Source organism: Perissodus microlepis, chromosome 6, assembly GCF_051167445.1.
Source record: "Perissodus microlepis isolate ML-2025 ecotype Zambia chromosome 6, ASM5116744v1, whole genome shotgun sequence".
NCBI lineage: Eukaryota > Metazoa > Chordata > Actinopteri > Cichliformes > Cichlidae > Perissodus > Perissodus microlepis.
Genome location: NC_140466.1, coordinates 18,869,218 through 18,896,456, shown reverse-complemented (window position 1 = coordinate 18,896,456; position 27,239 = coordinate 18,869,218). Strand labels below are relative to the sequence as shown.

Sequence of the window (27,239 nt, the reverse complement as noted above, 5' to 3'; positions counted from 1 at the left end):
GCATGTTGGGGTTATCTACAGTCTCAAGAACAATGAGGGGTCCAACATGAAGTGAATTATGTCTTTAACCATGATTTCAACAGTTTTAAGTGTGTGTGGGTGTCCCTTACCGATGGAGTCTGTGCCTTTCTGAGGTGTAGCGACCCGCAAGAAGATCTGCTGCCTCCACGAGTGGCGGCGGCTGCGCTGAGGGCTTTCCCCAACCCCACCAGCTGCACTTGGTGTGGAAAGCGCCACTACATCACTGACAGCACAAACACCCAAATACAGAGATGTAGTTACAGATGTGCCCTGATAAACAGTCAATAGATAGATAGAACTTACTTTTCACACATACAGGGAGTGCAGAATTATTAGGCAAATGAGTATTTTGTCCACATCATCCTCTTCATGCATGTTGTCTTACTCCAAGCTGTATAGGCTCGAAAGCCTACTACCAATTAAGCATATTAGGTGATGTGCATCTCTGTAATGAGAAGGGGTGTGGTCTAATGACATCAACACCCTATATCAGGTGTGCATAATTATTAGGCAACGTCCTTTCCTTTGGCAAAATGGGTCAAAAGAAGGACTTGACAGGCTCAGAAAAGTCAAAAATAGTGAGATATCTTGCAGAGGGATGCAGCAGTCTCAAAATTGCAAAGCTTCTGAAGCGTGATCATCAAACAATCAAGCGTTTCATTCAAAATAGTCAACAGGGTCGCAAGAAGCGTGTGGAAAAACCAAGGCGCAAAATAACTGCCCATGAACTGAGAAAAGTCAAGCGTGCAGCTGCCAAGATGCCACTTGCCACCAGTTTGGCCATATTTCAGAGCTGCAACATCACTGGAGTGCCCAAGAGCACAAGGTGTGCAATACTCAGAGACATGGCCAAGGTAAGAAAGGCTGAAAGACGACCACCACTGAACAAGACACACAAGCTGAAACGTCAAGACTGGGCCAAGAAATATCTCAAGACTGGTTTTTCCAAGGTTTTATGGACTGATGAAATGAGAGTGAGTCTTGATGGGCCAGATGGATGGGCCCGTGGCTGGATTGGTAAAGGGCAGAGAGCTCCAGTCCGACTCAGACGCCAGCAAGGTGGAGGTGGAGTACTGGTTTGGGCTGGTATCATCAAAGATGAGCTTGTGGGGCCTTTTCGGGTTGAGGATGGAGTCAAGCTCAACTCCCAGTCCTACTGCCAGTTTCTGGAAGACACCTTCTTCAAGCAGTGGTACAGGAAGAAGTCTGCATCCTTCAAGAAAAACATGATTTTCATGCAGGACAATGCTCCATCACACGCGTCCAAGTACTCCACAGCGTGGCTGGCAAGAAAGGGTATAAAAGAAGAAAAACTAATGACATGGCCTCCTTGTTCACCTGATCTGAACCCCATTGAGAACCTGTGGTCCATCATCAAATGTGAGATTTACAAGGAGGGAAAACAGTACACCTCTCTGAACAGTGTCTGGGAGGCTGTGGTTGCTGCTGCACGCAATGTTGATGGTGAACAGATCAAAACACTGACAGAATCCATGGATGGCAGGCTTTTGAGTGTCCTTGCAAAGAAAGGTGGCTATATTGGTCACTGATTTGTTTTTGTTTTGTTTTTGAATGTCAGAAATGTATATTTGTGAATGTGGAGATGTTATATTGGTTTCACTGGTAAAAATAAATAATTGAAATGGGTATATATTTGTTTTTTGTTAAGTTGCCTAATAATTATGCACAGTAATAGTCACCTGCACACACAGATATCCCCCTAAAATAGCTAAAACTAAAAACAAACTAAAAACTACTTCCAAAAACATTCAGCTTTGATATTAATGAGTTTTTTGGGTTCATTGAGAACATGGTTGTTGTTCAATAATAAAATTATTCCTCAAAAATACAACTTGCCTAATAATTCTGCACTCCCTGTACATGTATGCATGCATGTGCATGTACACATATCAAAACCACTTCAAAGACTGTATGAAACCAGAAGTACAGATTATGACTTTGCTATTACTAACAGATATTTACACTGACTTTTGGTACGAGTGTGTGTGTACCTGTTCTTTGGGTCAGGACAATCATTCTCTTGGACAGTGGCCAGAAATGGAAATTTCAGAAAATTAGGGACAGATGAGGAGGAGTGGAGACGAGCACGGAGACCACCCAGAGGACTGAGATGGAGGTGGCGATAAACAGAAGGCAAAAACAAATGAAAGAACAATCGTGGAATCGCATCCTAACAGAGACATGCAGACGTAATTCCATCGATATCACCAAAAGCATGATCACATTTTCTGCTGAGGTGGAAAAAGCTGAAAACAGCCCAGCGATTATAAATGAGGGATGAATTTAGCATGTCTCTGTCTGAATGGCGAACTACAGAAAAATACAGAACACAAGACTACAGGAAGGTATGAAAAGTTAGTACGAGAGCATTTAAAAACACAAAGAAAAACATTAGTTAAACTAAAAAACAGATTCTCACCTTCTTTTACTGAGCCGGGCTCCAGAAGAAGGTGAGGAAGGAGGATGAAGGAGGAGAGAAGAGTGGGACGAAGGACAAGGAAGGGCAGGAGGAAGAGCAGAGTTGCATGGGACGTGTCTGAGAGTCAGTGCGAGTGCAGGGAGAATGAGAGGAAGTAAAGAATATAATGGGCAATGACAAATGTATTTAAACAGAAGGAGAGTTTCAGAGTAACCGGTATAGAGTTAGGAGAAAAACATGTGACTATATGTGCATATGCATCATATAAACAAGATTTTTGTCAAGCATGAAACTACAGAATATTGTGTTTTTATCTCTATATGGTCTATATGAGTAAAATGAGTTTGATCAACCCATTTACATTTGATATCAATCATTTAGAACATGTTTTTACCAAACTCTGCAAAATGTTCGAAACATGTAGATTTAAAAAAAAAAAACAGAGAAAAAGGTTTGCAGAAGGCTGAGATAGAGAGCAAGTAAAGCCAACATCCAGGGAGAGGAATGATGCAGTAATCCACGTACAAGTTTCACTTTCTTTTGACACAGATATGCTGGTGTCACTGAAAACTCAAACATGACAAAAATCCTCTTAACACGTTTGGAAAAAGATGATACTGCTTGCTCCTCATTGTCATAGACTTGATGAACCACAGTATTAAACGACAACACACACACAGCTTCATTACTACTTGCAAATACCACATAGTTTCATTATCTTTTTCTCAAAGTGACAAAGCGATGTGTACTCTCCAAACTGGCTTTGCAACCCTTATTCTGGGAACTGAGGTAAACCGATACAGGGTGTTAGACCACAAGGTAAAAATACTATAACCATCAACTTTTTAAGCTATAAAAAATATCTAAATTAAATAAAATACTAAATCCAATCCTTTTCTAAATTTCTCATAGCAGCGAGTTCCTTTACACACAAGACATTGTACGCATCTTGAAGACACAAATAATCATACTATATTTGTCTGTTATTAATAAGCGGCACTATATTTCTCTTTTATATGTTCCATTATGTTTTGATATCTTATAATATTCATTAAGTTGCCTTATTATTACAGTCAACTGTATGAAAGCACAAAGTAAAATTTAACAAATACTATCCAAATAAAATTTCTACTAGTCTATCTGTAAACACACACACAGAGACGCTCACATGCTCTACTCACTTGCTCTGGTGGGGAGTGTCCGTGCTGACGGAGTAGTGTCGCACAAGCTTGTGCTTGGTAGCTGCAGTGTGGTCCTGTGGTGGGTGAATTAGTATGTGCTCCGGTGAGTATTCGGCTGAGGAGGGGGTGGTAGGGTGGCTGAAAGTGCTGGCCCGGCGGCGGAAGCCCTGTGGCTGAGCATCCCCGGATAAAGAGGAGGAAGAGTGTGACAGCGGCAGAGAAGTGTCAATGTGCTTCAGGTCTCCTGTTGAGTTGTGGCACCTGAAGATAATAAAAAGGAAAGGAATAAAAATTCATGAATGCAATAATTTCTACACAAGTCTAAGTTTATGATATGCACCACATAGTGAGAGAAAGCTTAATGTGAGTTTAAACTTAATCCAATGTACCGCTGAGCAGTGAGTATACAGTGGGTACAGAAAGTATTCAGACCCTCCTACATTTTACACCCTTTGTTTTATTGCAGCCTTTTGCTAAAATCATTTAAGTTCATTTCTTTCCTCATTAATGTACACACAGCACCCCATATTAAGTTCTCACCTTTAAAGCACTCAGTAACCCGAGATATGAGGTAGCCTTTGCATATAGGAGCGTTTACCTGAGAGGGCTGGTTGATCGCTGATGAGCAGGCAAAGGATCATCTAAACAGGGCTGATCCTGGCTGCTGTTGACAGTACAAATAGATGAGCTGCTCTCACTTCCCTCGCTGTTCTCCCTTTGAGCTCTGGCCTTGCTGCTTCCCTGCCATTAACAAACACACGTGTGTTAAACACATGGTTTTCACCTGTGAGCAAAGATCACAAACCAAGACACACAACCTTCCCAACCAATTTCCCAGTGCTTTACTCTATATGTAAAGACTAAAAACTGCTAAAAATAAATATTATAAATATGAACTCTCTCATCCTAATGGGCTGCTTTTTTTCTGTTACACTGCAAAAACAATGAATAAAATAATGAAAATATATTAATACAGGTTTGCATAATCTATACTTTCAGCTTTATTTCAGCCCCGAACTGTTCACTACACTTTATGTGTAAACTGAGCCACTTTGTCAGTAGATATTTGCTGAGCTTGTTTTCACTCCAAGTCCTAAGCTATTTTATCTTATCTTCATGTGTTCTATTGAGCTTTTTATCTAAGTGAGAGGGATGGCAAGCAATTAGTCTGATAGTTTATAGCTCCTCATTTAATTAAAAAAAATATCCAAAGCCTGAAACTGAAAATCAAACACCTACCTATGAATTAATATCAATGTACAGCCACCATTTATTTTAATTTATATAAAATAACAGCACTTCTTGCATGTGGAAAAGCTAAGCTAAATGACTACAACGGTGTAGCACTCTTTGGGAGTGTGGGAGTGGGAATAGTTAGGTACCCACTGTTTTGCACTTTTTAAACACCTACATATTAACATGGGAAGCACACACATGGAGAAAGACATTTATTATAACAACTGTATTTGCTTCTTACCAAATCAAAAGATCAGGTATGTAATTTACATGTAGTCACATACCAGAACATACTTCTGCACACAAACCAAAACAGAAACAGCACTGTTACCTTCCAGATCCCCTCCAGGGACTCAGTGAGAGAGCGCTTGGCTCGGCTCTTGAACTCCTCGAGTCGCTGCCGGCTGCTACTCTGCTGCTGTGCCTCCACAGGTGGAGCAACATCCTCACACATCTACATACACATAGAGACAGGAAAAGACACAGAAAGCAACAGTGAGCGAGAGGTAGGGAGGTCCTCAGAGGCATGCAATGACGGCAATTTGTGTGTGTCAGAAAAAGCAAATTTTGTCTTTCCTTAGAGGACCAGTCTTTCATAGCAATAATGACAATAGAGAGGAAATGTAGTAAGAGTGTGTTCTGCTACAGAAGTGCATATGTATTTCATAGGGGTGTCCAGTAGGTACCTGTTTGCTCTCCTTCTGCACTGTGTGCTGATGGGTCTTCTGTCTCTCTTCATACAGATTCCTCAAAGAAGCCATTATCAACTCATTCTCTTCCTGATCACTCTTAGGACGAGCCCTCTGGACAAACAGACAGATTAATCAATATACTTGATGAGTTCTTGTATATATTATATATACTTATTATATATAAATGATGGAAATATGTAAAAATTGTGTTTTTTGTTTTCTGTTCTGTGTCCTGTTCTTTTTGTATATGTGTGTTTTTTTTGCAGCTGATACAACCAAATTTCCCCTTGTGGGACAATTAAAGGATTATTTTTTTTATATATATATATATATATATATATATATATATATATATATATATGTATGTATGTATATATATATATGTATATATATATATATATATATATATATATATATATATATATATATATACACACACATACATACATACATACATATGTATATATATGTATATATACATACATACATACATACATACATACATACATACATACATACATATGTATATATATGTATATATATAATATTTTGCTAAAATTATTATGAGAAATGGAAACGTTTCAACTGGAAAAAAAAAAAGAACAATCTAAAATTGATCACAAGTCTGTTTAAGCTGGTAAGTTTCAGAGAACTCATCTGCAGAAGTTTACATTTGGAAAATAATTTTTACACCAGGTTCCCAAAAAATGGTGGAATTGAGGTACATTAACACCTACAGTACAGTGAGCTAATAAAGATGTGCTTAGCTCTGTTGGGTTGCAGTTTTACTACACCACCAGCAGATGTTAGCTAAGTCACACAGCACAACGTATCTGCATTATTACTCTGCTTTTAACGTCCCTGCCCTTCCAATAAATACCATCAGCAGACCCCATTAAAAGTACTCAAGCCCATTACTGAAAACAAAACAAAAAGCTAAGCAAGGTGAAGAGAGAAAAAAAACATTGTAAAGGCAAAACTGAGAAATGAGGTGGCAGAAAAATTTAAATTATCTGTGAAGAAAGAAAAATGTATCTCTGTGAATCCCCCTCAAAAAAACTAAACATTCACTTATCCACGATAAACTTCGGTGACCTTGCTTACTAGGAAGTTTTCATGTTACAACCACCTGAAGGGAAATGTAAAAATTTACACCGCGCCCTTCAGGTCCACAGGCACAACAGGCTCATTACCATAGTGTTTTCAAAGACTGAAGCTTGATCATCATTGTCCAAAGTGGCCAAATGTTTTTGAAGCTCCAGTTTAGTTTTAGATGGGTGTAGACCTGAAAATAAAGAAAATACAGAATATAAACACACTACAAGCAAGCCTAGTCTCACTAGAGATTTGTTATACAGCAGCTTAGACAGTCCTATAAGCCTAAATGTAAAGAGTTGTACACATTTATGTGTGACATCTACAACATAGAGACACCACTTATAGCTTTAAGGACACCTTCTTACCTTCTATGCTCTCACAAAGCCTGTGGAGCTGCTGCATCGGGCAGCTGTCACACTGCTGGCTCTGAGTCTTTGCATTTTGCTGCAGGGCGGCCACAGAGAACGCTTGCTTCAAAGTCAGCATGATCTCGTCCACCTTAGAAGAGCGAAACAAAATTTTATTGCCCTCTACAAGCTTCAGTGTTTTTAGGCAAATACCAAATAAATATTAGGATGTATGTCTTTTCCCCTACACTGTTATTGTAAGAGCAATAAATGCTTCATAATAAGTGTTAACTCCTAAATTCTTGGTTTGTGAAACCAGTTTTGTTTAGTTTGTTTAATTTTAATAGCCAAATCCCCGGAGAGCATCTGATTTGCTCCTTTTCTATCCCCAACACCAGAACATCTCCCTTTGAGTGTACAAGGTCTTTAACAACACTAAAGGGAAATTTAGCTCTGCAAACAGGAAAGCAGAGCCACTGCACATCTGGAATCAAAACTCCAGCTCCATATGGGAATAGACATTATGTAATGTTCATTTTACAACCTGTTAAAATGAACTCTGGCAGCTGATGTTTAACAGAACAAGTGTCTGATTCTTTCAAGTAATACAGTATACTCACAGCACAGAGCTAGCTATCATACAGTAGCTTTTTTTTCCAAACCAAAATTGAGTACTTGGCACACTATGAGTCAGTGGAGCCCAGATGCACTGAGTCATAGGTCCTATGATTTACAGATATATTTAATCTGAAGTGACAGAAAAAAAGAAAACACTTGTGAGAAATTTCACCCTCCTGCCTTCTGGCATTTCATTTTAAATCCAAAGCAAACTTATTGACTCTTAAATGAAGTAGGCTGATCAAATCGAAACACTGAGTGGGAGGGACTGATATTTAAAAAAATCAATGGGTAAAATTCTCCTTTACAGCACACATTCAAAATTGAAAAAAATGTAGCTGCACCACTTCTGTTGTAAAAACTCAACAGCTGGCGATAATAACACAAAATGACACTGCGCTAGTGTCCAAAATCTTAACTGTGACTCAGTTATTTGGAGTCTGTTACATGGGAATATTGAATGAACGGTGTCTGGACACAAGCAAGAATCCTTATCAACTTCATGTCTCACCAGTGATTCATCTGTACACTGGAAGACATAACACACGAAGTGGCAGTTTCCCCCTTCCACGGTCTCCCTGCAAATGAAGCCGAAGTGATCCACATGACGAATACCCTGGAAACAGACAAACAGTGGGTTTAAAAAAAAAAAAATCATAATCATAGTCACGCTTGAATAGTAGTAGGACTGTAGCGATCATACCTGTGAGCAGAAAGAAATTTCTTTGAAGCTCTTCTCTATTGCAACTTTCTTAGTGTCTGGACTAACCAAGAAGATCTGAGACCTGCCCACCTAAAACACAAAGAAACACAAAGAAAATACAGTTAATGCATGTGTGTTTATGACCTTACTGGCTTTCTTTCTGTAGTGTGTGACAACTGTGGTGTGGCAGTGACTACAGTTATAAATCTTACTGACAGAACTACTTAACAGAAGTTATATACAGTGTTTCCTTAAATAGTGTCCAGGGCCTACATTTAGTTAAATGCAGAAGGAAAAACAGAATGCCTGTGTTTTCACAGGCTTTTATTAGAGGTCGCAAATCACTCTGCTTACTGGATTAAATACTACACAACATTTTTTGTCTGTTGCAAATTATTTAAAAGGGGTAGTGAATAATTGTGAACATATCAATATAAATGTCAGACTTAGCCAAAAGCCTACTATTCATCTGTAGTCCTTGGTAGGTCAGACTAGGGCTGGGCCATATCATACCGTTCACGGTAATACCGGTATAATGTTGGGCAACGACAAGAAAATGAAATATCGCGATAGAGTATGGGTAAAACGCGCATGCGCAGTGCTTACGCACATGGCGAAAAAGGCACGGTGGCGACGGAGAATGACAAGGGCGAAAGCGGATCGTTGAATGAAACGGATGAACCAGAATTGGTTTGTAAAAATGCTGCAACTTCAGTGGTGTGGAACTGGTTTAGCTTTCGTCCGTCAGATACACAACAAAGCACTATTTTTGGTAGAGCATGCTAGCGGGCCGTCGTTATTACGGTGTTTTTTGGAAAATACGGCACACTTAAAATCAATCCTTTGATTTTTCTGAAAATCGTCAGTGCCCCTTATAATCCCGTGAGCCTTATGTATGAATTCTGGATGTGTTTACTGACCTGGAAACGATTTTATGTCGTACACGGCGCTCGAAAATCTGTCAAATGTTTTAGTACGACTTTGCTAAGCTACGAACCTGCACCGCTTGATGGATTGTCGGAGCATTACGGCTATCGTAGGCTATCAAAATAATATTACCGTATTGTGTGTGTACAACCTCTTAAGTTTTGTGAATATTATACATGGTTATGCTGAGGATATGTCGGCCAATTTCCACTGGAAATGCCTTTTGGTTAAACTGTCAGCAAGGATTTTGCATTTGCACTGTTACGTTTTTATACAACTTTAATGTAAAAAAAACAGCTGCTTGTTTAAGTGAAAATACATTGATGGGGTTTTTTTTTGCACTAATAAAATTGTGGAGTTGTAAAGTATTTTGTCTAGTGTCAATTATATCGTCAGTTATATCGTTATCGCAAATTTTCAAATCTATATTGTGATAAATATTTTTGGTCATATCGCCCTGCTCTAGGTCAGACAAAAACAAAAAATAAGAAAAATAACACACCATCATACTATACAACAATACAGCCCTGACAATAAATATATATAAACTTACAACATGAAGTACAATAAGATAACACAGAAAAACAAATAAATATGAATGCATATAGAATTAAATATAACACATATGTTAATATGTGTTATATTTAATTCTATATCTGATTAGTGAGTTACAGAATTATGTCTCTTTTTGTGAATAAGAGCGACACAGCAAACTACACAATACAAATTATGACTGCCATCCTTTGCAGTTATGTGACTTCATTAGGAAGGAGTAAGAAAATGAATGAAAAGGAAACCAAAGTCGTTTTTTCTTCTTCTTTTCATCCAGTATGACACAAAGATGAGATAAAACGAATGACTGCCGTTCACAAAGACCTTTTTCATTCCCAAACTGTCATCCAAATCAGGCCATAATTAGGCTTATACCATGTAGACTGAACCCGCCATCGGACAGCGTTGCTAATCACGCACGAAGGTTGATAAAACAACACAGAAACAGCCATAAAGTGTGAAAGCGGACATTTCATTTAATTATTTTAAAGAGGTTTTTATTGGGAAACTTCGGTCTGCCTATGTAACAGTCCTTTTGTTATTTTTCGCCGAGCCTATATGTAGACAACGGCCTTTATTTACATCTACCACGACCCCGACCATTATCAGTTTTGAAATTCTCTGAACACAGCTATTCCCCTCCCTGCAGCGTCCCTTTCAATATGCCTTTCTGTATCAAATATTAATAACATAATTAGAGCCTTTTGAGAGGAATATTTGATCTGTGTCTCTATAACTGAAGCAAAAGAGAGAGGCGATGATCGCACTGGGATGAGGCTACTCTGGCAGTAACAGGATGTATAGTTAGTGTTAATAATGTGTCTGTATCTGCTGAGCAGAGCAGGACACTGACCTGTGACTATTTCCTGTCTGTAAAACAAACAGGGAAATTCCTGTTGGCAAGAGACCACTGAGGTCATGAAAAAGTCAATTAGGGAGACTCATTTTGAGCAGCAGTCAGCATTTGTTATTGCTGAGTCATTATATTTTTGTCTATATATTTGTTTTCTTCTCTGCCTTTTTGGCCTTGAGCAACTAGATAAGGGGCTTTATTTTTTAAACTAACATACTTTGTATTCTTATGAGTATGAATGTTCTTTGGAAAAATTTTTACAATCAAACCTCCTGTGGATTCAATCAATTTTGGTACATTAATTTAAAATGGTATGCATTATGGGTGATAAATTCAACAAAGATAATGTGACCATGTTTTGTTTTGTTTTTTTTAACTCAACGTTGAATCTGTAGTCTGGTATTTAAATCTGTTCAGAAAGCCAGAAATGTCTTAATTGTTCTCACAATCAACACTATGCATCTGGAGACCATTTCAGTCAACATACAGTGATAAGAGGGTAGCGCCCTGAATACGTCGCCAGTCTATCAAAGCTCCGACACAGAGGGACAGACAACCATTCATGCTCACATTCAGACCTACAGTGAATTGAGAATCACTAGTTAACCCAACAAGCACGCATTCGAACTGTGGAAGGAAGGCAAAAAGCACCCAAGCAAGCCTCATCAAGCACATGGAAAACATGCCAACTATTAGGACTGTGCCATATCATTCATGGTAATACCGTTATAAATTTTTACTTGACATAAAAGTGTCATATAATGGTTTGTGTGCAAGCCTTCAATGGCAGTTTAGCACCTAACAAGGGGAACTTCTTCAACAATCTTGAACAAAGAGCAATACTTTGCAAAATATGCAAGAAATCTGTTCCTGCTACAGCTGGAAACAAACTTGTTCCACCACTTGAAGCAAAAAACACACGATCAAGTATAACCAGGCTGAAGGGGAGATACTAGCAGCTGGCGATGTGTGACCCAAATTCAACAAAATGAGTCAAGCATGTATTGCTAGATAAATACACTCGCTAGTTACAGGAACAAATACTGGAAATTACTGATGTGGTCACATGGTGGCACCTTGTTTGAGTGTGTCATCAACAACAGCATCTCAGTGGAAAAGAAGGATGGACAATGCCCTTCATTTACTTACAACCACTACGCCACCGTGTTGACCTCTAATTGCACTGTCATGCAATATTTATATAAGTAACATTATAATAATAAAAATTATGCTTACAAGTCCTTAATAGAGAACAAATACAGATGTTTGGAGCATCCCAAAGAGAACTCAGAACACACCTTCAATTTTGTGTGTGTGTGTGTGCACGCACGCCTTTTCACCCACCATAAACAACATGGTCCTATTCTCCTTCAGGCTGGTGGGCTGCACATCAGCGGACCGCGTCTGAGGATCGGTAGTGTTGCTGTTAGAAATCTCTGGTGAGAGACCATTCTCATCCAGGGCCTGTAGGCAGGGAAAGCTGGGGTCTCGCTTGAACAGAATTGGGCGTTTCCCAGTGGTTGGGCTCTCTGCTGCACCGTTACTAACAGCGTCACTCCCCAGTCCATTGGATTGGAAGGTTAATGCCCTCTTCAGCCCACCCACCAATCCCCCATCATTTGCCCCTTTATCAGCTGTCCCTGAGCCACGCAGCTGGCTGAACTTCTCGATGCACTCGTCAATCAGGGCAGGAGGGGCTTTCTTGTGAGCAACACTAACGCGGCCGCAGTATAATACCTCAAACTTTTTGGCAAACGCTGTCGGAGACACAGCAGCGGCGGGTGCCATGGAGGTGGTTGTAGTAGAGAGAGAGGAAATCCACGTTTCAGAGGAATCGCTGCCTCCAGAACCCGTGGAAGCCTTGTTGGAAACGGTGGTGATGTCATTGTTGCGTGCCGAGCTTTTGCCAGCCTGCCTCAATGTACTGATGATCTCAGGAACCTGGAAAGATAACGAGAACATCATTAGAAGTACTGTAAGGACTCATTATGTAATTCTAAGGCATTTAGCTAGAAAACCTATTTTTAGACTAATTGCATAAACAGAGACTGCGGAAGAAAACCGAGCTCTTAGTGTCACATTACATCCATTTGAGCCTAAGCAAAGACAAACAACTTTGAAAAAAAGATTAACTCAAAATGCACAGCTAACTTTACGCTTGGCTGCCCATAAATAATCAAATCTTTCAAAAAGTAAACATTTAATCATGCATTTAATCCCAACCAGCCAAGTGGGGAATTTATTTAAAATCATCAACATTGCCAGCTATACTGTATATGTTTACAGCAACATGAATGATTGACATTCAAACAGAAGTATTTCCAAAACAACATTACAAATTTGAACCTGTACACTGTAAAAATACTTTTACTTTTTTTAATGTATCCATAAAAGTGCAGTACAATAATCTTCACATTTCATCTAACAACAAAACTGCCCGTGTCTTTAGGAAATTATAGCCTGTTGACTATGTGCAAACAATGCAATTCAGCACTATGTTTAAGTTTCAGATCTTCAAAGTTAATGTTTAGTAATGCTTTTTTTTTTGGGGTGGGGGGGTGGGGGGTGGATGCTACTTGTGTAAAATAAATTTCATTTGTTCACATGCTTTGACCTGGTGTGGTCCTTTGTTTGTGGACTCCAAAGTCATCACATACATGTTTGAACGTTTGAGTAAAATGTATTTTACACCGATCTTACACTGATACGAATCCTGCTGAGCTCAGACATTTGATATTGCTACTACTATTCGACTGCAATGCTTGCTGACATACTTACTTGTCTTTTTCTTTTGAAAGAATATTTATAACACTACTAATAAAACCCCATGAGGTGCAACAGTAAACATTTCACAGGGAATAACTCATCACTGAGACCTTTACTCTTGCGTGAGTTCAAGCACTACCATCAAATTTCGTCTTCTAATAATATTTTTTCTTCATCCATATAAATTCATTCAGGGTCACAGAGTGACTGGATCCTACCTCAGCTGTATATAGCTGAAGCCTGCCTACGGGACAACAGGTGGGATACACCGTGGACAGATTACCAGGGGACCTATCGCAGGGCTAACACAGAGAGATAGAAAATCATCCATATTTATGGCCAATTTAGAATAACCAATTTACTGAACATTCATGTCTTTGGAGTGTAGAAGGCAGCCAAAGTAGGCCAGCCAGCCAGCCTATTAGCTGACAGTGCCAACCACTGCATCGACGTGACACTTAATGTTTTAGTTTAAACTTCCCTTATTATTTCTAAAGTGGTGATTTCACTGAGTCATCACACTGTTCATGCATTCAGGTTGCATGTCCACAAACAGGTGGCTGCCTACAGTAGCAATAGCGGATAAACTAAAATAAACACAAAAGGCGTACTCCAAAGAACAACTTTTCCATCCATCGATGTAGATGCCACACCTCACTATGAGCTAACCTGCCAAATGGTGTGAAGAGTATTTTGAGACCCCTGAATAAAGCAGCCCTTGTGTTGTCTTCTGGTGGTGAAAAAAATGCCAAATTGGGACCTCAAAGCAGGCTTTGTACTCCTGTCCCCTTTTGATGCACCTATTTCTTTTCTTTCTGAATCTTCTCGAGTTTCCTCTCTTGCCCTATAAACTGTACCACTGTATTGAGATCTTATGGTAGGTACAGTTTCAATCCAAATTTTTACTGGAAAAAGTATTTTCCTATTCTTCCACACAACTAAACAGGATAACAGAGACAGAAAAGAAAAGGTGGAAAAGAAAAAAAAAAGGAGAAAAAACTCCAATGCTACAAAACATATTATACACTCACAAGCTCACACAACAGAGCAATGAAGAGCACTCCTAGGTAACTTAGACATTATGTTTCAATTTAAGGCAAAATGTTTTAGGTTATCTGTTGTTTGGCCTTGTTGTGCTGAACATTTCAGAAAAAAGTTGCATATTTAAATAAGTATCAAGAATAAAGAGCTCAGAAGTGTCCATCTAAGACATTTCTGGCAACCTCGCAATTGCAGTTTAATACTCACTCTTTCCCTGGCTCCTCTTAGCTGTGTTGGACTTGGATTACCTCTTAAGGGAAATATCTGTCTCTCAAGTTCAGTTAAGCTCACTAGCTGTGTCCGTTTGGACCGGTTAGAGCTCTGAGGGTTGAGAGGGGACATTTGAGAACAAATGAACTGTAACTGGGTTCTTTCCCCACACAAAAGCCCTTTTCTGTAGCTACACTCTCCACATTAACACAAGGTCCATTACCATTAGAAGAGTCTGACATGTTGCGTGTGCCAATTATAAAGATGGAAAAGTGACACAGAGAGAAATATAAGAAAGCCTAACAAAGCTGGGATGCTGTGTGATCTAGTCGCACAATCGGTGTATCCTCAATACTGGCTTTGTTACATAAAGCTCACTCTTTGACCATTTTCCTATACAGGGACACTCTGTGCTGTTAATTTAAAGCCTTTTCCTGATTACTCACACATCGAGAACGTTCTGTTATCCAGGCAAAACAACTCATTAAGCCACTCAGGTAGCTTAATGTATTTTGTGATTCTTGCAAGGCTTGTTTTATTTTCTTGCACACACTTTGATTAATGTCTTACTTTATTGCTTGGCTCTAGTTATACAAGCTATGCATGACCAGAGAGATCAATTCAAACAGCCTGAGGCTTTTCTCTGGATAATTGGTCCCACTTCCTTGTTTTAATCTATTTACAAACAAGCACTGGACAGAAGATAACGCCATACAAATCAGAAAACAACCTTTTGCTGTCTACAGTATACGTCCTTCTCCTATTGTGGACCACACTATCATTGTACCACACCAAGGAACAAAAAGGAGGAAGCAGATGAGCTAAGCAGAAGCAGCGGTTGAGCCACATTGGTGATGTCATTAATGAGAGATGCCTGAGCAGCTACAGTCTGACAGACAAACTTCCAGCAAGGTCCTGCCGTGTCTTGCCTCAGCATGAGGTGCGCGCTTTTAGCAAAACAAACACATAACTCTGTCCTCACCTGGAAGCTGCTCTGGATAGGTGCGTCAGCCAAATGTGTAATAAGTATTCTGACTTGTTGCCTTTTCCTTTTTTTCAAGGATATAAAAACAGTATGAAGGGTTCGAACATAACCATGTATGTTCACAAGTACTGTTCAGTTTTGGGACTTCACTTTTAAAGGTTGTGCACAACACTGCAGCGCTTACAGGATTACCAAATACATTCCTGGGTGACACACCAACAGTTTAAGCTTTCGGATTTGTGTCTGCAGCACACAAGTACACAAAACATTTTGGTCTTAGTGGTGAGAGTTTAAATTAAAAAGACAAGTGCACAACAACTTTTTGTAGGGAATGATTATGAAATGTTATTACTGACGAGATCCAAAACTATCTCAGTACCCAGCCCAACCTGCCACCAAACACAAGCAAAGGTAGGAATTCAGACTAGGGCTGCCACAAACGATTATTTTGATAGTAGACTAGTCAGCAGCGAAGCTGAAGCAGTCGCTGCTGACCGACATCGATGGAGATCACTAGCTGCCCGATGCGCCGCCCGGTGTAGGAGGAACTAAGTGCTAAGTAAGTAAGACTAGTCACCGATTAATTTTGCGATTAGTCGACTAATCAGATCGTGCATCCATTGGACGTAAAACGTACAGTTTATTGCACCAGCAGCATCTGCTCTTATATAACTATCATTAGCTTACAGCTTTAAGTGTTTAAGGTATATGCTAACTAAAAATAAGGACAAGATGGTAGTTTATTAAATTTTAATGAAATTTGCAGATTGTTTCGGTGAAGTTTAATAAACTCCTTGCTATCTAAAATATAACGGGACACCGGAGTAAATTCTCGAGCATCTCACACTTCTGATAATCAGCTGTCTGCTTGACGTTTATTCAGCTGTGTAAAAACTGTAACTTTAATCTCAGCCAAACCGATTTACTAAGGAACAAATAAAATACTAAAAAAGCCAAACAATAACATTTTAAGTTATCTAAGTGACTTATGTATGTTTAACCTGAGTAGCGAAAGACGGCGGTGGGTTTGAAAACGATTTGCCGGGAGTCTGGTGTTCTCACGGGCTCTAGTGAGCCTTGCCCCCGGCTCGCTATCGAGCTAGTGGGTAACAGACGTCTCCGAAAACGTCGGAGTGCTTTTAAAAATATGTGGTGTCTTGATGAACTGAGAAGATATTTGAGGTTTACACAGTTACATTCTCGCCTGAAAATATGTTAAACGTTTATTTTGTGACCCAGAAAGAATAATAAGAGTAATATTAAAACTAACTAGCTGCCGCCATTGTTGGAAACTGAGCTGGGCTGCGCTATGAATTCTGGGACACAGCTTCTTCTTCTTCGGGGTTTAACGGCAACTGGCATCCTTGTACATGCAGTGCTGCCATCTTCTGTTTCAGTCCGTTATTACACTCTTAAATACTACTACTTATTCCTGCGTCTTTTGTGATCTTACAAAGCGTCAAACGACGCGTCGACTATTAAATCAGTCGTCGACGATTTTGATAGTCAACTTAATCGTGACTAGTCGACTAATCGTGGCAGCCCTAGTTCAGACTTGCAATCCTTGGCTACTTCTTACTCCCAGGTTTCCAGCTTTTTTTTTGCTCTCCAGTTGCATCTAAATGCAGCTAAATACCATCAACTGCATTTCTTCTTCTTGAATATATGGCATACAGATACAAGTTAAGTACTGGGTCCAGTTGAATCCCCCACTAAAAAAAAAAAAAAAAAAAAAAAGCACACGAGCAACAAATTTGTCCTATAACTAATTTCAAGATTAATTTTTAAAAGATTCTCAATACTGCTGGCTGAAATGCAACTCCAAACCATTACAGAGCCTACATGGTGTTTTACAGATAGCAACAGATACTCACTGTTGTACATCTCTTCTGACCACCTCAGTACACACTGGCAACAATTCAAACCAAATGTTCAAATTTATATTCATAACGCCAGAAAAGTTGTTCCCACTGATTTTCAGTCCAGCTTTTGAGTCATCTGGCATACCTCAGGCTTTTCTCTCTGTGTCTCTTCCTTAAGGATGCCTTCTTGACAGCCTCCATTCCTCTGAGACCATTTCTGATGAGACTGATGCATCTCTCAGGTCCTGTGCCAGGTTTCTGCTGCTCTCCTATATCTCAATGACATGACTTTCAGATACTCTTCATGTGCTGTATATAGTTTTGTAAGCATTGCCACTTCTTCTTTTGTCCTGCCCTTATCCATTTTCCTCAATTTTTTAAAGAGAGACTGTACACCACGCTGAGATCAGCACATAATTCGGACTGAAAATGAGTGAAAAAGCAGCCAATGTCCAAATAAAAACTGACACACCTTCAGAAAGTCTGGACAGCTACTTGCCAAGGCCACTATAAAAACTGCAATAAAGTCTGAATCTTTGGAAGTAAAATATAGAGATGAGAGCCGAATCAAGACCTACGCACAGTACTATATTTCTTTCAACTACATTTTTGCTTGAATCACTCAAATAAATAACTTAATCAGCAGGGGAAATGAAAAAAATACCCCAAAATTACACTACGACCAACTGCAAACCTAGTTACTGCAGCAGCAATCCATCACAATTAATAAATGCTTTCTTTTTAAAATGTATTTGTCCCTTTACTTATTCAGACTAAAAGATACTTGTTATATATCATTTTGAGTATCTTGTGGTCCTCTCTCTTGAAACAGAGCTTCCTTTCCTCCTTTGACTGTCACTCACTCACACAGGAATCTAGACACCATGTTTCTCACTCTCTGCTTTCTACTGCCTACTTGCTTTTAATCATTCTGGCATGAGAGTGAAGTCTGCTATCTGTCCACTAACAACAGACTCTCTTTGCTTTGCACCCCCCCACTTCCTCTTCCTCCTGCTTTCACTGCTCGCCTCTGAAACACTTCAACCAACAGATACATTTAGTCCTTGCCAATGGCTCTCCTCCTCCGACTTCTTTTGTGTCTCTCTGTGACAAAAGATACTGAATAGCCACTTCTTTACTGTCCTTGTTAAGACTTTATCTTACTGTATTTCTACCCACAACCTGAGTTTCATTTTTTCTGCACTTGGTAATTGATAACCTGTTTAACTGCACGGCATGGTGATGTTATCGCCCTCTTCTACATCAGGTAGCCACTGCCTTGCAAAATGCACTTCACATAACTAGGAAGCAGAGATTCTTGCGTAATTTGGCGAATGACAAACAGCTAAAGCTATATTTATAGTTTTTAGAAGTTTAATGCAGAAATCCAGTAAACAGCTTTCTAGAAATATAGCTCAATTTAAATTTGGTGAATGAAAAGTCAAATTCATTTGTATGTCATCATGCTTTTTAATCTATTCTCATATAACCTTTTGGTGAGTACTCCTCTACTGCTTCCTTCCTCTTCCATACTTCTCGTAGCATGCTAACACATCTGTTTTGGAGGTTTGAAGCAAAGCTGACAGAAGTTTTGCTTGTGAGGGTGCAGCCCTTGCTAAAGGCACACAGCACACATTATCTCTCACAGTGGAACGTTTACATGAAGCCGATCTCAGACAGGAAGGCAGTTGGACGGCCTCAGGCAGTGACCCACAGACTCGGCCTCTCACAGAGGAACAAAACTGAAAAAGTTTGATGTCCCACACCATACCACAATTAAAAAGAAGTACTGTAGTAATGGCCTCAAAAAAGGAGGAAGTTACACAAGAAAGACAGCAAAAGAGAAGCTGCAGGTCGGCACAGTAAACAAAACAAACCTGTTGGTGTTTTTCAGAAAGAGAAAATAAACCTCAAACATCAGAATATAACATGAACCAGGACAAAATTGTGGGTAAGCTCCTGAGGAATATTGAAAAAAGGGGTTTTTTCCCCACAAAGAGGCCCCTATAAGAAACTCTTAAAACAATAATCTCATTGACAATCTTTTTAAAAAGAATCTATAAATATGGAAATATTTTTCAGTTAAAAGTTATTTTTTAAATATATATATAAATATATTTTTTATAGCTAGACTTTCAGAACTATCTGACCCCTGGGCTATTTATAACTTTGAGGAACTCCAGTGCAGTGAGACTCACATCATTGGTTTACCACCAAAATCCAATAACTAAAACACAGCAGTGCAATTTAAAACCATGATGAATGTATATAACTAAATTAATTAATTATACTCCAAAGGAAAGTATCTATTTTTAACCCAACAATATGTATTCTAAAACAAAAATAATTTCAATTTGATTTCAATTCAGATTTATTTATATAGCACCAAATTGCAACAACAGTTGCCTGAAGACTCTTTATACTGTATGGTAAAGATCCTACAATAAAACAGCGAAAACCAAGGAAACCCACAAAATCAGATGACCTCCTTTGGCAACAGTGGAAAGAAAAAAACTCCCATTTAACAGGAAGAAACCTCCAGCAGAATCAGACTCAGGAAGGGGCAGCCATCTGCCATAACTGGTGGTGAGAGGAGGGGGAAAAAAAAACCCAACCAAAAAACATTTTGTTGATAATTTCACTTTAAACACAGACTGAGCCTAAACAGACGTTTAACTTGAATGATTCAAACTAGAAATGCTGGCAAAAAACATTACAATTTAAGGAAAATGCCCCTAAAATCCCACTAACGCACCAGCAAGACACATGAAAATGAACAAAAAAGATGACGAGGCAGCTGAAAGTCCCACTTCTCTGCTTCCCATGATCATGTGCTTGAGTCTTGTGCCTCGTGGAGCTCTGCCAAGTTCAAAGTTCAATGTATAAACAAGAAACGAGAAGCATCGCTGACGGAAAGTGAAGCGCAATGAGGAGAAAGAGGGCAATTTTATATGGTTGAAAATGGTTAACCACAAGCTTCCAACATATTGACATCACTTCAACAGACTGAAAAACTACTTCAGCACAAAAGACAACCCCTGACAATGAGCTCATTCAATAGTAACAACAAGCCCACAATGTAAGGACTTGTTTAAACGCAGTGCAGAGTGAACTCTTGACTGAGAATAAATTAAGTCAGTAAAGATCCCCGACACCTTCAATGTTTTCATCTTAGAAGACTGAATGTCTGTAACGTGGAAATGTTAGGGCTGACAGGGTGACTGAAGAGGCAAACAGCCACTGAATGGACATGGTTAGATACAGACTCCCAGACAAACAGGCAAAAAGCAGTCTGACAGTTCACAAGGACATGTTATTTATATAACGACTCGAAGGTGCCTCCAGTTTACTAGCTTGTTTTTGCTACAGAGCATGGAGTGTGTCACATGAAAAGAGCAGCCAAGTCGCATAAAATGAGGGAGGAAAAGGCAGGTGGCCAAAAAGGAAAAGGGGACTCTAAAGGCTCTCTTGGACAGTTTAGATAATCATTAACTTCAATCACTTCTGGGGTTTTTTGTTTTTTTTTATTTGGTCAAAAAATAAAAGGCTGCGTGCGGTACTTTCCAAGCTGAGTCAGAAATCAGCTGTTTTACCAGAGAAGGTTAAATTTAAGCTCTGTAAAGAATTGGGTTCAAACTAACCTGATAATACTTGTTAGCAGTTCTACCTGAAGAATAATTTTGATCAAAACTCAACAAATAATGAGTTACTATCATGGTAAAAGATTCCCGCTTCTGCTGATATCAAAATCAACCTTTTTCCCACCAGCTATTTTGACATGAAGTTCTAGGTAAAACACAGCTGTTACTTTCTGCTTTGGTTCAGAGCTTTAATTCTTGTGATCAGTAACAGGGACAGCAGTCTGAGCTCCCTCTCCCCAGTTCTCAACCCAGCTGAGAGATTAATCTTTCCATTGTGCCTTGAGACCTCCTCCCCATAGGATATGCTGGAAACACCTCACCTTGGAGGCACCCAGGAAAAATCCTGATCAGATGCGTTACCTCAACTGGACATTTTCGATGCCTTTCCCGAATGATAGTTCCTCGCCCTACCTCTAAGGTTGAGCCGAAACACTCTTCGGAGGAAGCTCATTTCCACCGCTTGTATGCATGATCTTACTCTTTCAGTCACTCCCGAAGGCATGGGAATATCAATCAACTAGTGAAGTGACAGTGTCAGCACCACTTGCGAACAACGCATTTATACTCCTCACCCCAGACTTGGGGGTGCTACTTCTCATCTCAGCTTCTTAACACTTGCCTGCAAATTCCACAGTACAAAAGGAACGTCATGGCTCAATGAAGCAAACAAAACCACATCATCAGCAAAAAGCAGACACAAGATCCTGAGACCAACGAATCCCACAACCTACCATAACATGCAAAAAAAGGCTGCTGTGACAAAGGTTCTGTAAAATGTCCCTGATATTTTACAGCACAAAGGTTGAGCTTCACTTCAGTATGAGCTTTTGAGCTTGCATGCAATCAAAGCAGTTTCAAAAGAGACAGACTGCCGACGTAATAGCTCATGACAGACTTTATGACTAATATGCCATACAAGACGTGCCTCCTGTTCCAGGACTACAGCACTGGCAGGAGCACAATGGATCTGGAGGTGATATCGCCATGAGTCACTCACACGCTCACATACACCTACATTTGGCTTGAGTTGGCAGCAGCTAAGCAGACTGGATTTTCACGTATTCGGCTCTTTAAAGGGTCTGACAATTAGTAACCTACAATTTACAGAAGCAGAAGCTCTGACATCATCTAGGAAAGGAAAAACCCTGTTTTATTACTGGAGTGCTTAAGCACAGTTATGGTTTATGCTAAACAATACTGTGAGTGAGGACGGGAAGAGCAACGTTCCCCCACAGTGATCTTTCTCTAAACTTGTAAGGAGAATGACGATTCACTGACAAATTATTTATTAGACCCATTATGTAAATTAGAAGGAAACAAGTGTCAAAAGCCCCATCACATTTCTGAAGAGTAAAAGGTGAGGTGTTCATGCCTTAATTCTTGGCACTCTGCAGGGAATAAAGTATTAAATTACTGACAGTGCATGTGACATTCAAACTCAACTTATTTTCACTCACAAACACATCTATAGATGGCCTCACACGCATGAAAGCACCATAGTAGAGGTGAAATTTTGATCTGACAACTTTAGAGGAAGTTTCAAAAGTAGACATATTTATCTATTGTAAATACACATTACACTTTCCAGCTTCAATCAAACTTCTGTGAACTGCATGAGCCTGAATGACCACCCAAAGCTAACATTTTACACCCGAACCAATGGTAGGGTCACAATGAACTGACCGGTAGCATCCAGTTGACAGGATGAAGTACAGTAGTCACTACAACGCAAAGCACATTTGGAATAAAGACGAGCCTGTACATCAAGGTTGTAGCGAAATTATTTGGTGTTAAACACATTAACTGCTACACAAAACATTACTAGACATGTAACAACTATTCTGCTGGAGTCGTTTTAAAAGGCTAAGGCCACCACAGACGAAAGCTAACAACAGGTTGCGAAAATTTAGCTAATGTAAAAGCTTACTCAACGTTAGCTAACTGTCCACTTTAGCATGACACACAAAGTAAAACAACGCCTTCAAACTCCACTCACATCTCTCGACTCTTGTTTGTTGTTGAACAGGCTGAATCGCTGGAATCGCGCTTTCATCCCATCCGCCATAAACTTGACAAAAACTAAATCTGAATTGTTACTTCTCCGTAACTCGTCCCTGCCAGCGCGAAGCGCTTCAATATCATTTCATTGGAAAGTTGATTTTTCTCCCTGGATCCTGCTGTTCGTTCGCCGTTAGGTTCGCAAGCGTAAGATCATTCAGCTTCCGGTACACAGTTTCGCAATAAAACAGTTCCAGCGCTCAACGTGTAAATCCCTTACTCTTTAACGAAATTTCTGTTTTATTTTGAAAGCAAATAGGGTAACTTCCGTTTCCCTTCACCACAGACTGCGTCTGATTTGTCGTAGCCAAATCCTCCTCCGCGTATTGAGAAAATGGACACAGTTCCTGTCCCGGAGCAGTCAAAGTTTCGGCGGCAGAAATTAGGGTGGATTTCCCATTACCGTAACAAGAATGCAGATCTGTTATTTTCGTCGGCATGACGTTATATAAACCAGCGGTCCCCAACCCCCGGGCCTGGCCGCGAGAGTTGAGGCTCAGGTGTGAAATGTATGGTTTTCAGGGTTTTTATCGTTATTTTGTTATCGTTTTTATCGTTAACTCGGTTTTCCTGAGTCTTTTCACGTGTGTTATGAATAAATCTTCTTTTTTTTCGGTACCGGTACTAGTTTTATTTTGTTGTATTTATCCGCGACACCTTAAAGGCCGGCCCGTGAAAATATTGTTGGGCATAAACCGGTCCGTGGCGCAAAAAAGGTTGGGGACCGCTGATATAAACAACATTTCCACCCAGGAATGCACAGCCTTTGGGAAGTGCCACTGAAGGAGAATTTGGGATGAAAAGCACACTTGTGGCGCAAAAGTTTCAAGTCTTCATTAACTTCAAAGTCAACATTTGACACAGTTTTGTCACGCCGAACAACCAACGTTAGATGATACTGAAGTTTGCCAGAGCACCACACTGCATTTTAAGCTAGTTACTTTTCACAGCACATGCCTAGAAAAGTGGATGGCTTGTACAATAATACAGTTATAGGATTAAATAAAAAGTAGTTACGAAAACCTCCCTATAAATATTTATCAGATATTTTAAGCACTGATTAATTAAAGTGCAATAGCATTTTTACCATTCACTGGTGATATCTAATAAACCTGAATCGCTGAATGTGGATTAAAATTATTCTTCTGAAATTGCAAAAATAACGGTCCCATAAAAATAAGATAAAATGGGAAGTTGTGTAATGAAAATCGTATTCGTCTATTTATTATGCATAGCTTAGTCATCAATTTATATCCAAAGAAAGCAATGCATTTTATTCAGCAAAGTCTCTCACAAATGACTGTTCAGCATTACAAATGGTAGCCTATTAGTGATTAAAGCAAACCCTTGGTGTTCATGAATGCTACCTTTTTATTACCAAAGAAGCAAGAAATAAAATATTGTAAGTGCAATGGTGGTAACTCCTCAATTAGTAGATGCCAATAAAAAACAGTCTAGCACTGTAGTATCTATTCTTTAGTAACCACCATACATTAAAGGAAAAATAGGTTTAGTAACTTTGCTAATGAACACAAAGGCACTCAGAGAGCACATTCTCCTCCAAGGTCTTATTTAGTCATTTTGATGCAAGTGATCTGGAGCTGCAACAAAATGTAATAATATCTCCCTGTGCTTCATCTCTCAACCAAGATACAAGAAACAAATTAAACCTGACAAACAAAACAAACCTTCATCTCTGCTCTCGACTCGCCAGATGAATCACAGATTGCACAGGGACACCAGTTACAGTGAAGAGAAGCTGGCTTGTAAAACGTAAATTTAAAGCTGAAATCACACAAAAGCACAGCAACAAATACAAAGTCATGCAAACAGATTTTCACACCGAAACACTGATTTTTAGACACCTCTGTGGTGACACCCAGTGGTTACTTTCTTATTTACTAGTTCAGCAGAAAGGGGAGGCCCCACCGACCTCCTGAGATCATTTCTCTCCCTTGATAGAGAATAGGAAGTTTATGTTTCTTGCTGAGGTACTTAAATTTAGTGCTGGTGGTTCTTTTCCCCATAATGTCTCATTTTTAACCACAAAAAGATCCCATATCCCTGCAAACATTTACAAAACACACAAGGGAAACTGCAAAGCACAGTGGCACCTGTAACAGAGTGTTACTCCTGAAATAGTAATGACAACCATCTAAAAACACACTTACCTTAAATGTCTATAACATTAGTGGTCTAAAAAAGTGGATGTGTATATTCAACTACACTGTTAAGCAACTCTACAGTTTTTCAGTTGCAGATATGGAGATCCAATATAATAGCTTCTTTTGCGATAACAGTATGACATGGCACAACATGGAGCAGAGAGCTGCATTTCTTGTCCGGAGGCAGTTAAATTATAACCGTGTAACCAGCCAAGAGGAACCACTAATGCAGCAACAAGAACAAATCCTTCATGGTGGTACATTCTTTGTCCCCTGCAGTGAACAGGAACTCCTGTTTTCTCTGACTCTGAATATGTGCTTAAAGAAAAAAATACAGATATTTTTTCTGATTCAAAAGTTTTACTTGGCATTTGTTCTCATAAAGAAAGCCAGAAAGCCATGAACCAACCCTGATCTGGTATGTTCAGGTGCACATTTCATATCACAACAGTCCAAACTGAAATGCCCCATTTGAGAAATGTGTCAAATTGTGTGAAACTGCTGTTACTGCGCTCTCAACTTCCCCACTTGAAAGTGATAATAACCCCAGAAGCAAAGAGCGATATTGTGTATGTTTGTGTGTGTGGCTGACACAGCTCAGACAGCAGGTTGAACAGAGACTCTTGACAACTGTGTCATTTTCTCAGTCGATCCATGCCTGTTGCAGAGATACTTTTTTCCAGCTCCGTCTTCCACCATCAGACTGTGAGATGCTTTGGATGAAACACAGTTTGTGACTGGGCATGCCCCTCTCATACCTGTCTGATTTTCTCAAATCTTTTAACACAATTACATTGTAATTTCCACAGCATATTCAGCTCCTGTCTATCCTCACAGTTGAAAAGAAAACACAAGGCTGGATGCCCTTATCCAAAGCCGGTCAATTCCTCTGGAATCAGAATATCAGGATTTGTGCTGAGGCTTATGAATCCAGGTCTCATTCCCATTAAATGTATTGCACCTAATTTAGATGAGATTAGATTAATTGCTGTCCTCAAAGCTCCCTCTCCCGTATTCTCCCCATTTCCTCTCCTCTGCCCTATTTTCAGTGTGCTGACATTCATCTGTCCTGATGCCTCTCTCTTCCCCTGGCTGTCTGTGCCTTGTTCCAGATGATCTGGATCCTCCACAAGATTTAGAAACTTATCTTGTCTCATCCCTGCCCAACTATCCCAGCTGTCATAGGGCGAGAGGCAGGGTGAAGTCTGTGATGTAAGGTCATGTAAAATTAATTTGACTCAAAATCTGATGATTTTTGTGCTTTTGGTGGTGAGGGTTCATTCTAGATTCCCATCTTGCTGTAAAGTATGCACTTTTATTCTGCTTAATAAAAACTTATTTGACAACATTTAAAACACTAAAGAAAAGACTGTATTATCTCACTATTTAAAGCCCTGCAGCACTGCGTAGAGATGCCACTTATAATTAGAATGTATGTAACTGCGAGAGAAGCCTGAGCAACAGGTGGTCAGCCTGACATCATCATGGTCACATGTTCGAAAAGGTAACGAAAACAACAAGCGCTCACTCTGCTGCAAACATAACATCATAACAGGATCTGTGCGACAGGAAGTGATCTCTATGGTAACGTTGTTTCACATCCTGCACGTTTCATGTAAAGTATGCTCATTTTCTCTTGATCAACAAAACAGACAGGCATATCCAGGCATGTCTGCAGCCGCTGTGCAAATGCTGAAGAACTCATGTGTGCATTTAAGACAGATGTACACTCAGTGATATTTACATTACCCCACACAGTAAGTGATGGCTGTAGGCATAACTGAAGCGTGCTGGTATTTCTCTTGCGGTGCACATGTGACATTTTGTATTTTGACTTCTCTGA

General features: G+C 39.6%; 1 protein-coding gene across 1 annotated transcript in view; it reads right to left on the bottom strand.

The window, feature by feature from the left end:
- tbc1d1 (TBC1 (tre-2/USP6, BUB2, cdc16) domain family, member 1) overlaps window positions 1-27,239 on the bottom strand; it is a 54,853-nt gene that overhangs the window by 25,147 nt on the left and 2,467 nt on the right. Inside the window, exons 3-14 of the mRNA XM_084931289.1 lie at window positions 12,013-12,609; window positions 8,337-8,426; window positions 8,145-8,249; window positions 7,034-7,166; window positions 6,764-6,855; window positions 5,565-5,681; window positions 5,210-5,332; window positions 4,241-4,383; window positions 3,643-3,903; window positions 2,462-2,578; window positions 2,034-2,147; window positions 111-244 (exon numbers count right to left, since the gene is read on the bottom strand). Of these exons, the coding sequence (XP_084787415.1) occupies window positions 111-244; window positions 2,034-2,147; window positions 2,462-2,578; window positions 3,643-3,903; window positions 4,241-4,383; window positions 5,210-5,332; window positions 5,565-5,681; window positions 6,764-6,855; window positions 7,034-7,166; window positions 8,145-8,249; window positions 8,337-8,426; window positions 12,013-12,609 (2,026 nt within the window). The remainder of the gene's footprint in view (window positions 1-110; window positions 245-2,033; window positions 2,148-2,461; window positions 2,579-3,642; window positions 3,904-4,240; window positions 4,384-5,209; window positions 5,333-5,564; window positions 5,682-6,763; window positions 6,856-7,033; window positions 7,167-8,144; window positions 8,250-8,336; window positions 8,427-12,012; window positions 12,610-27,239) is intronic.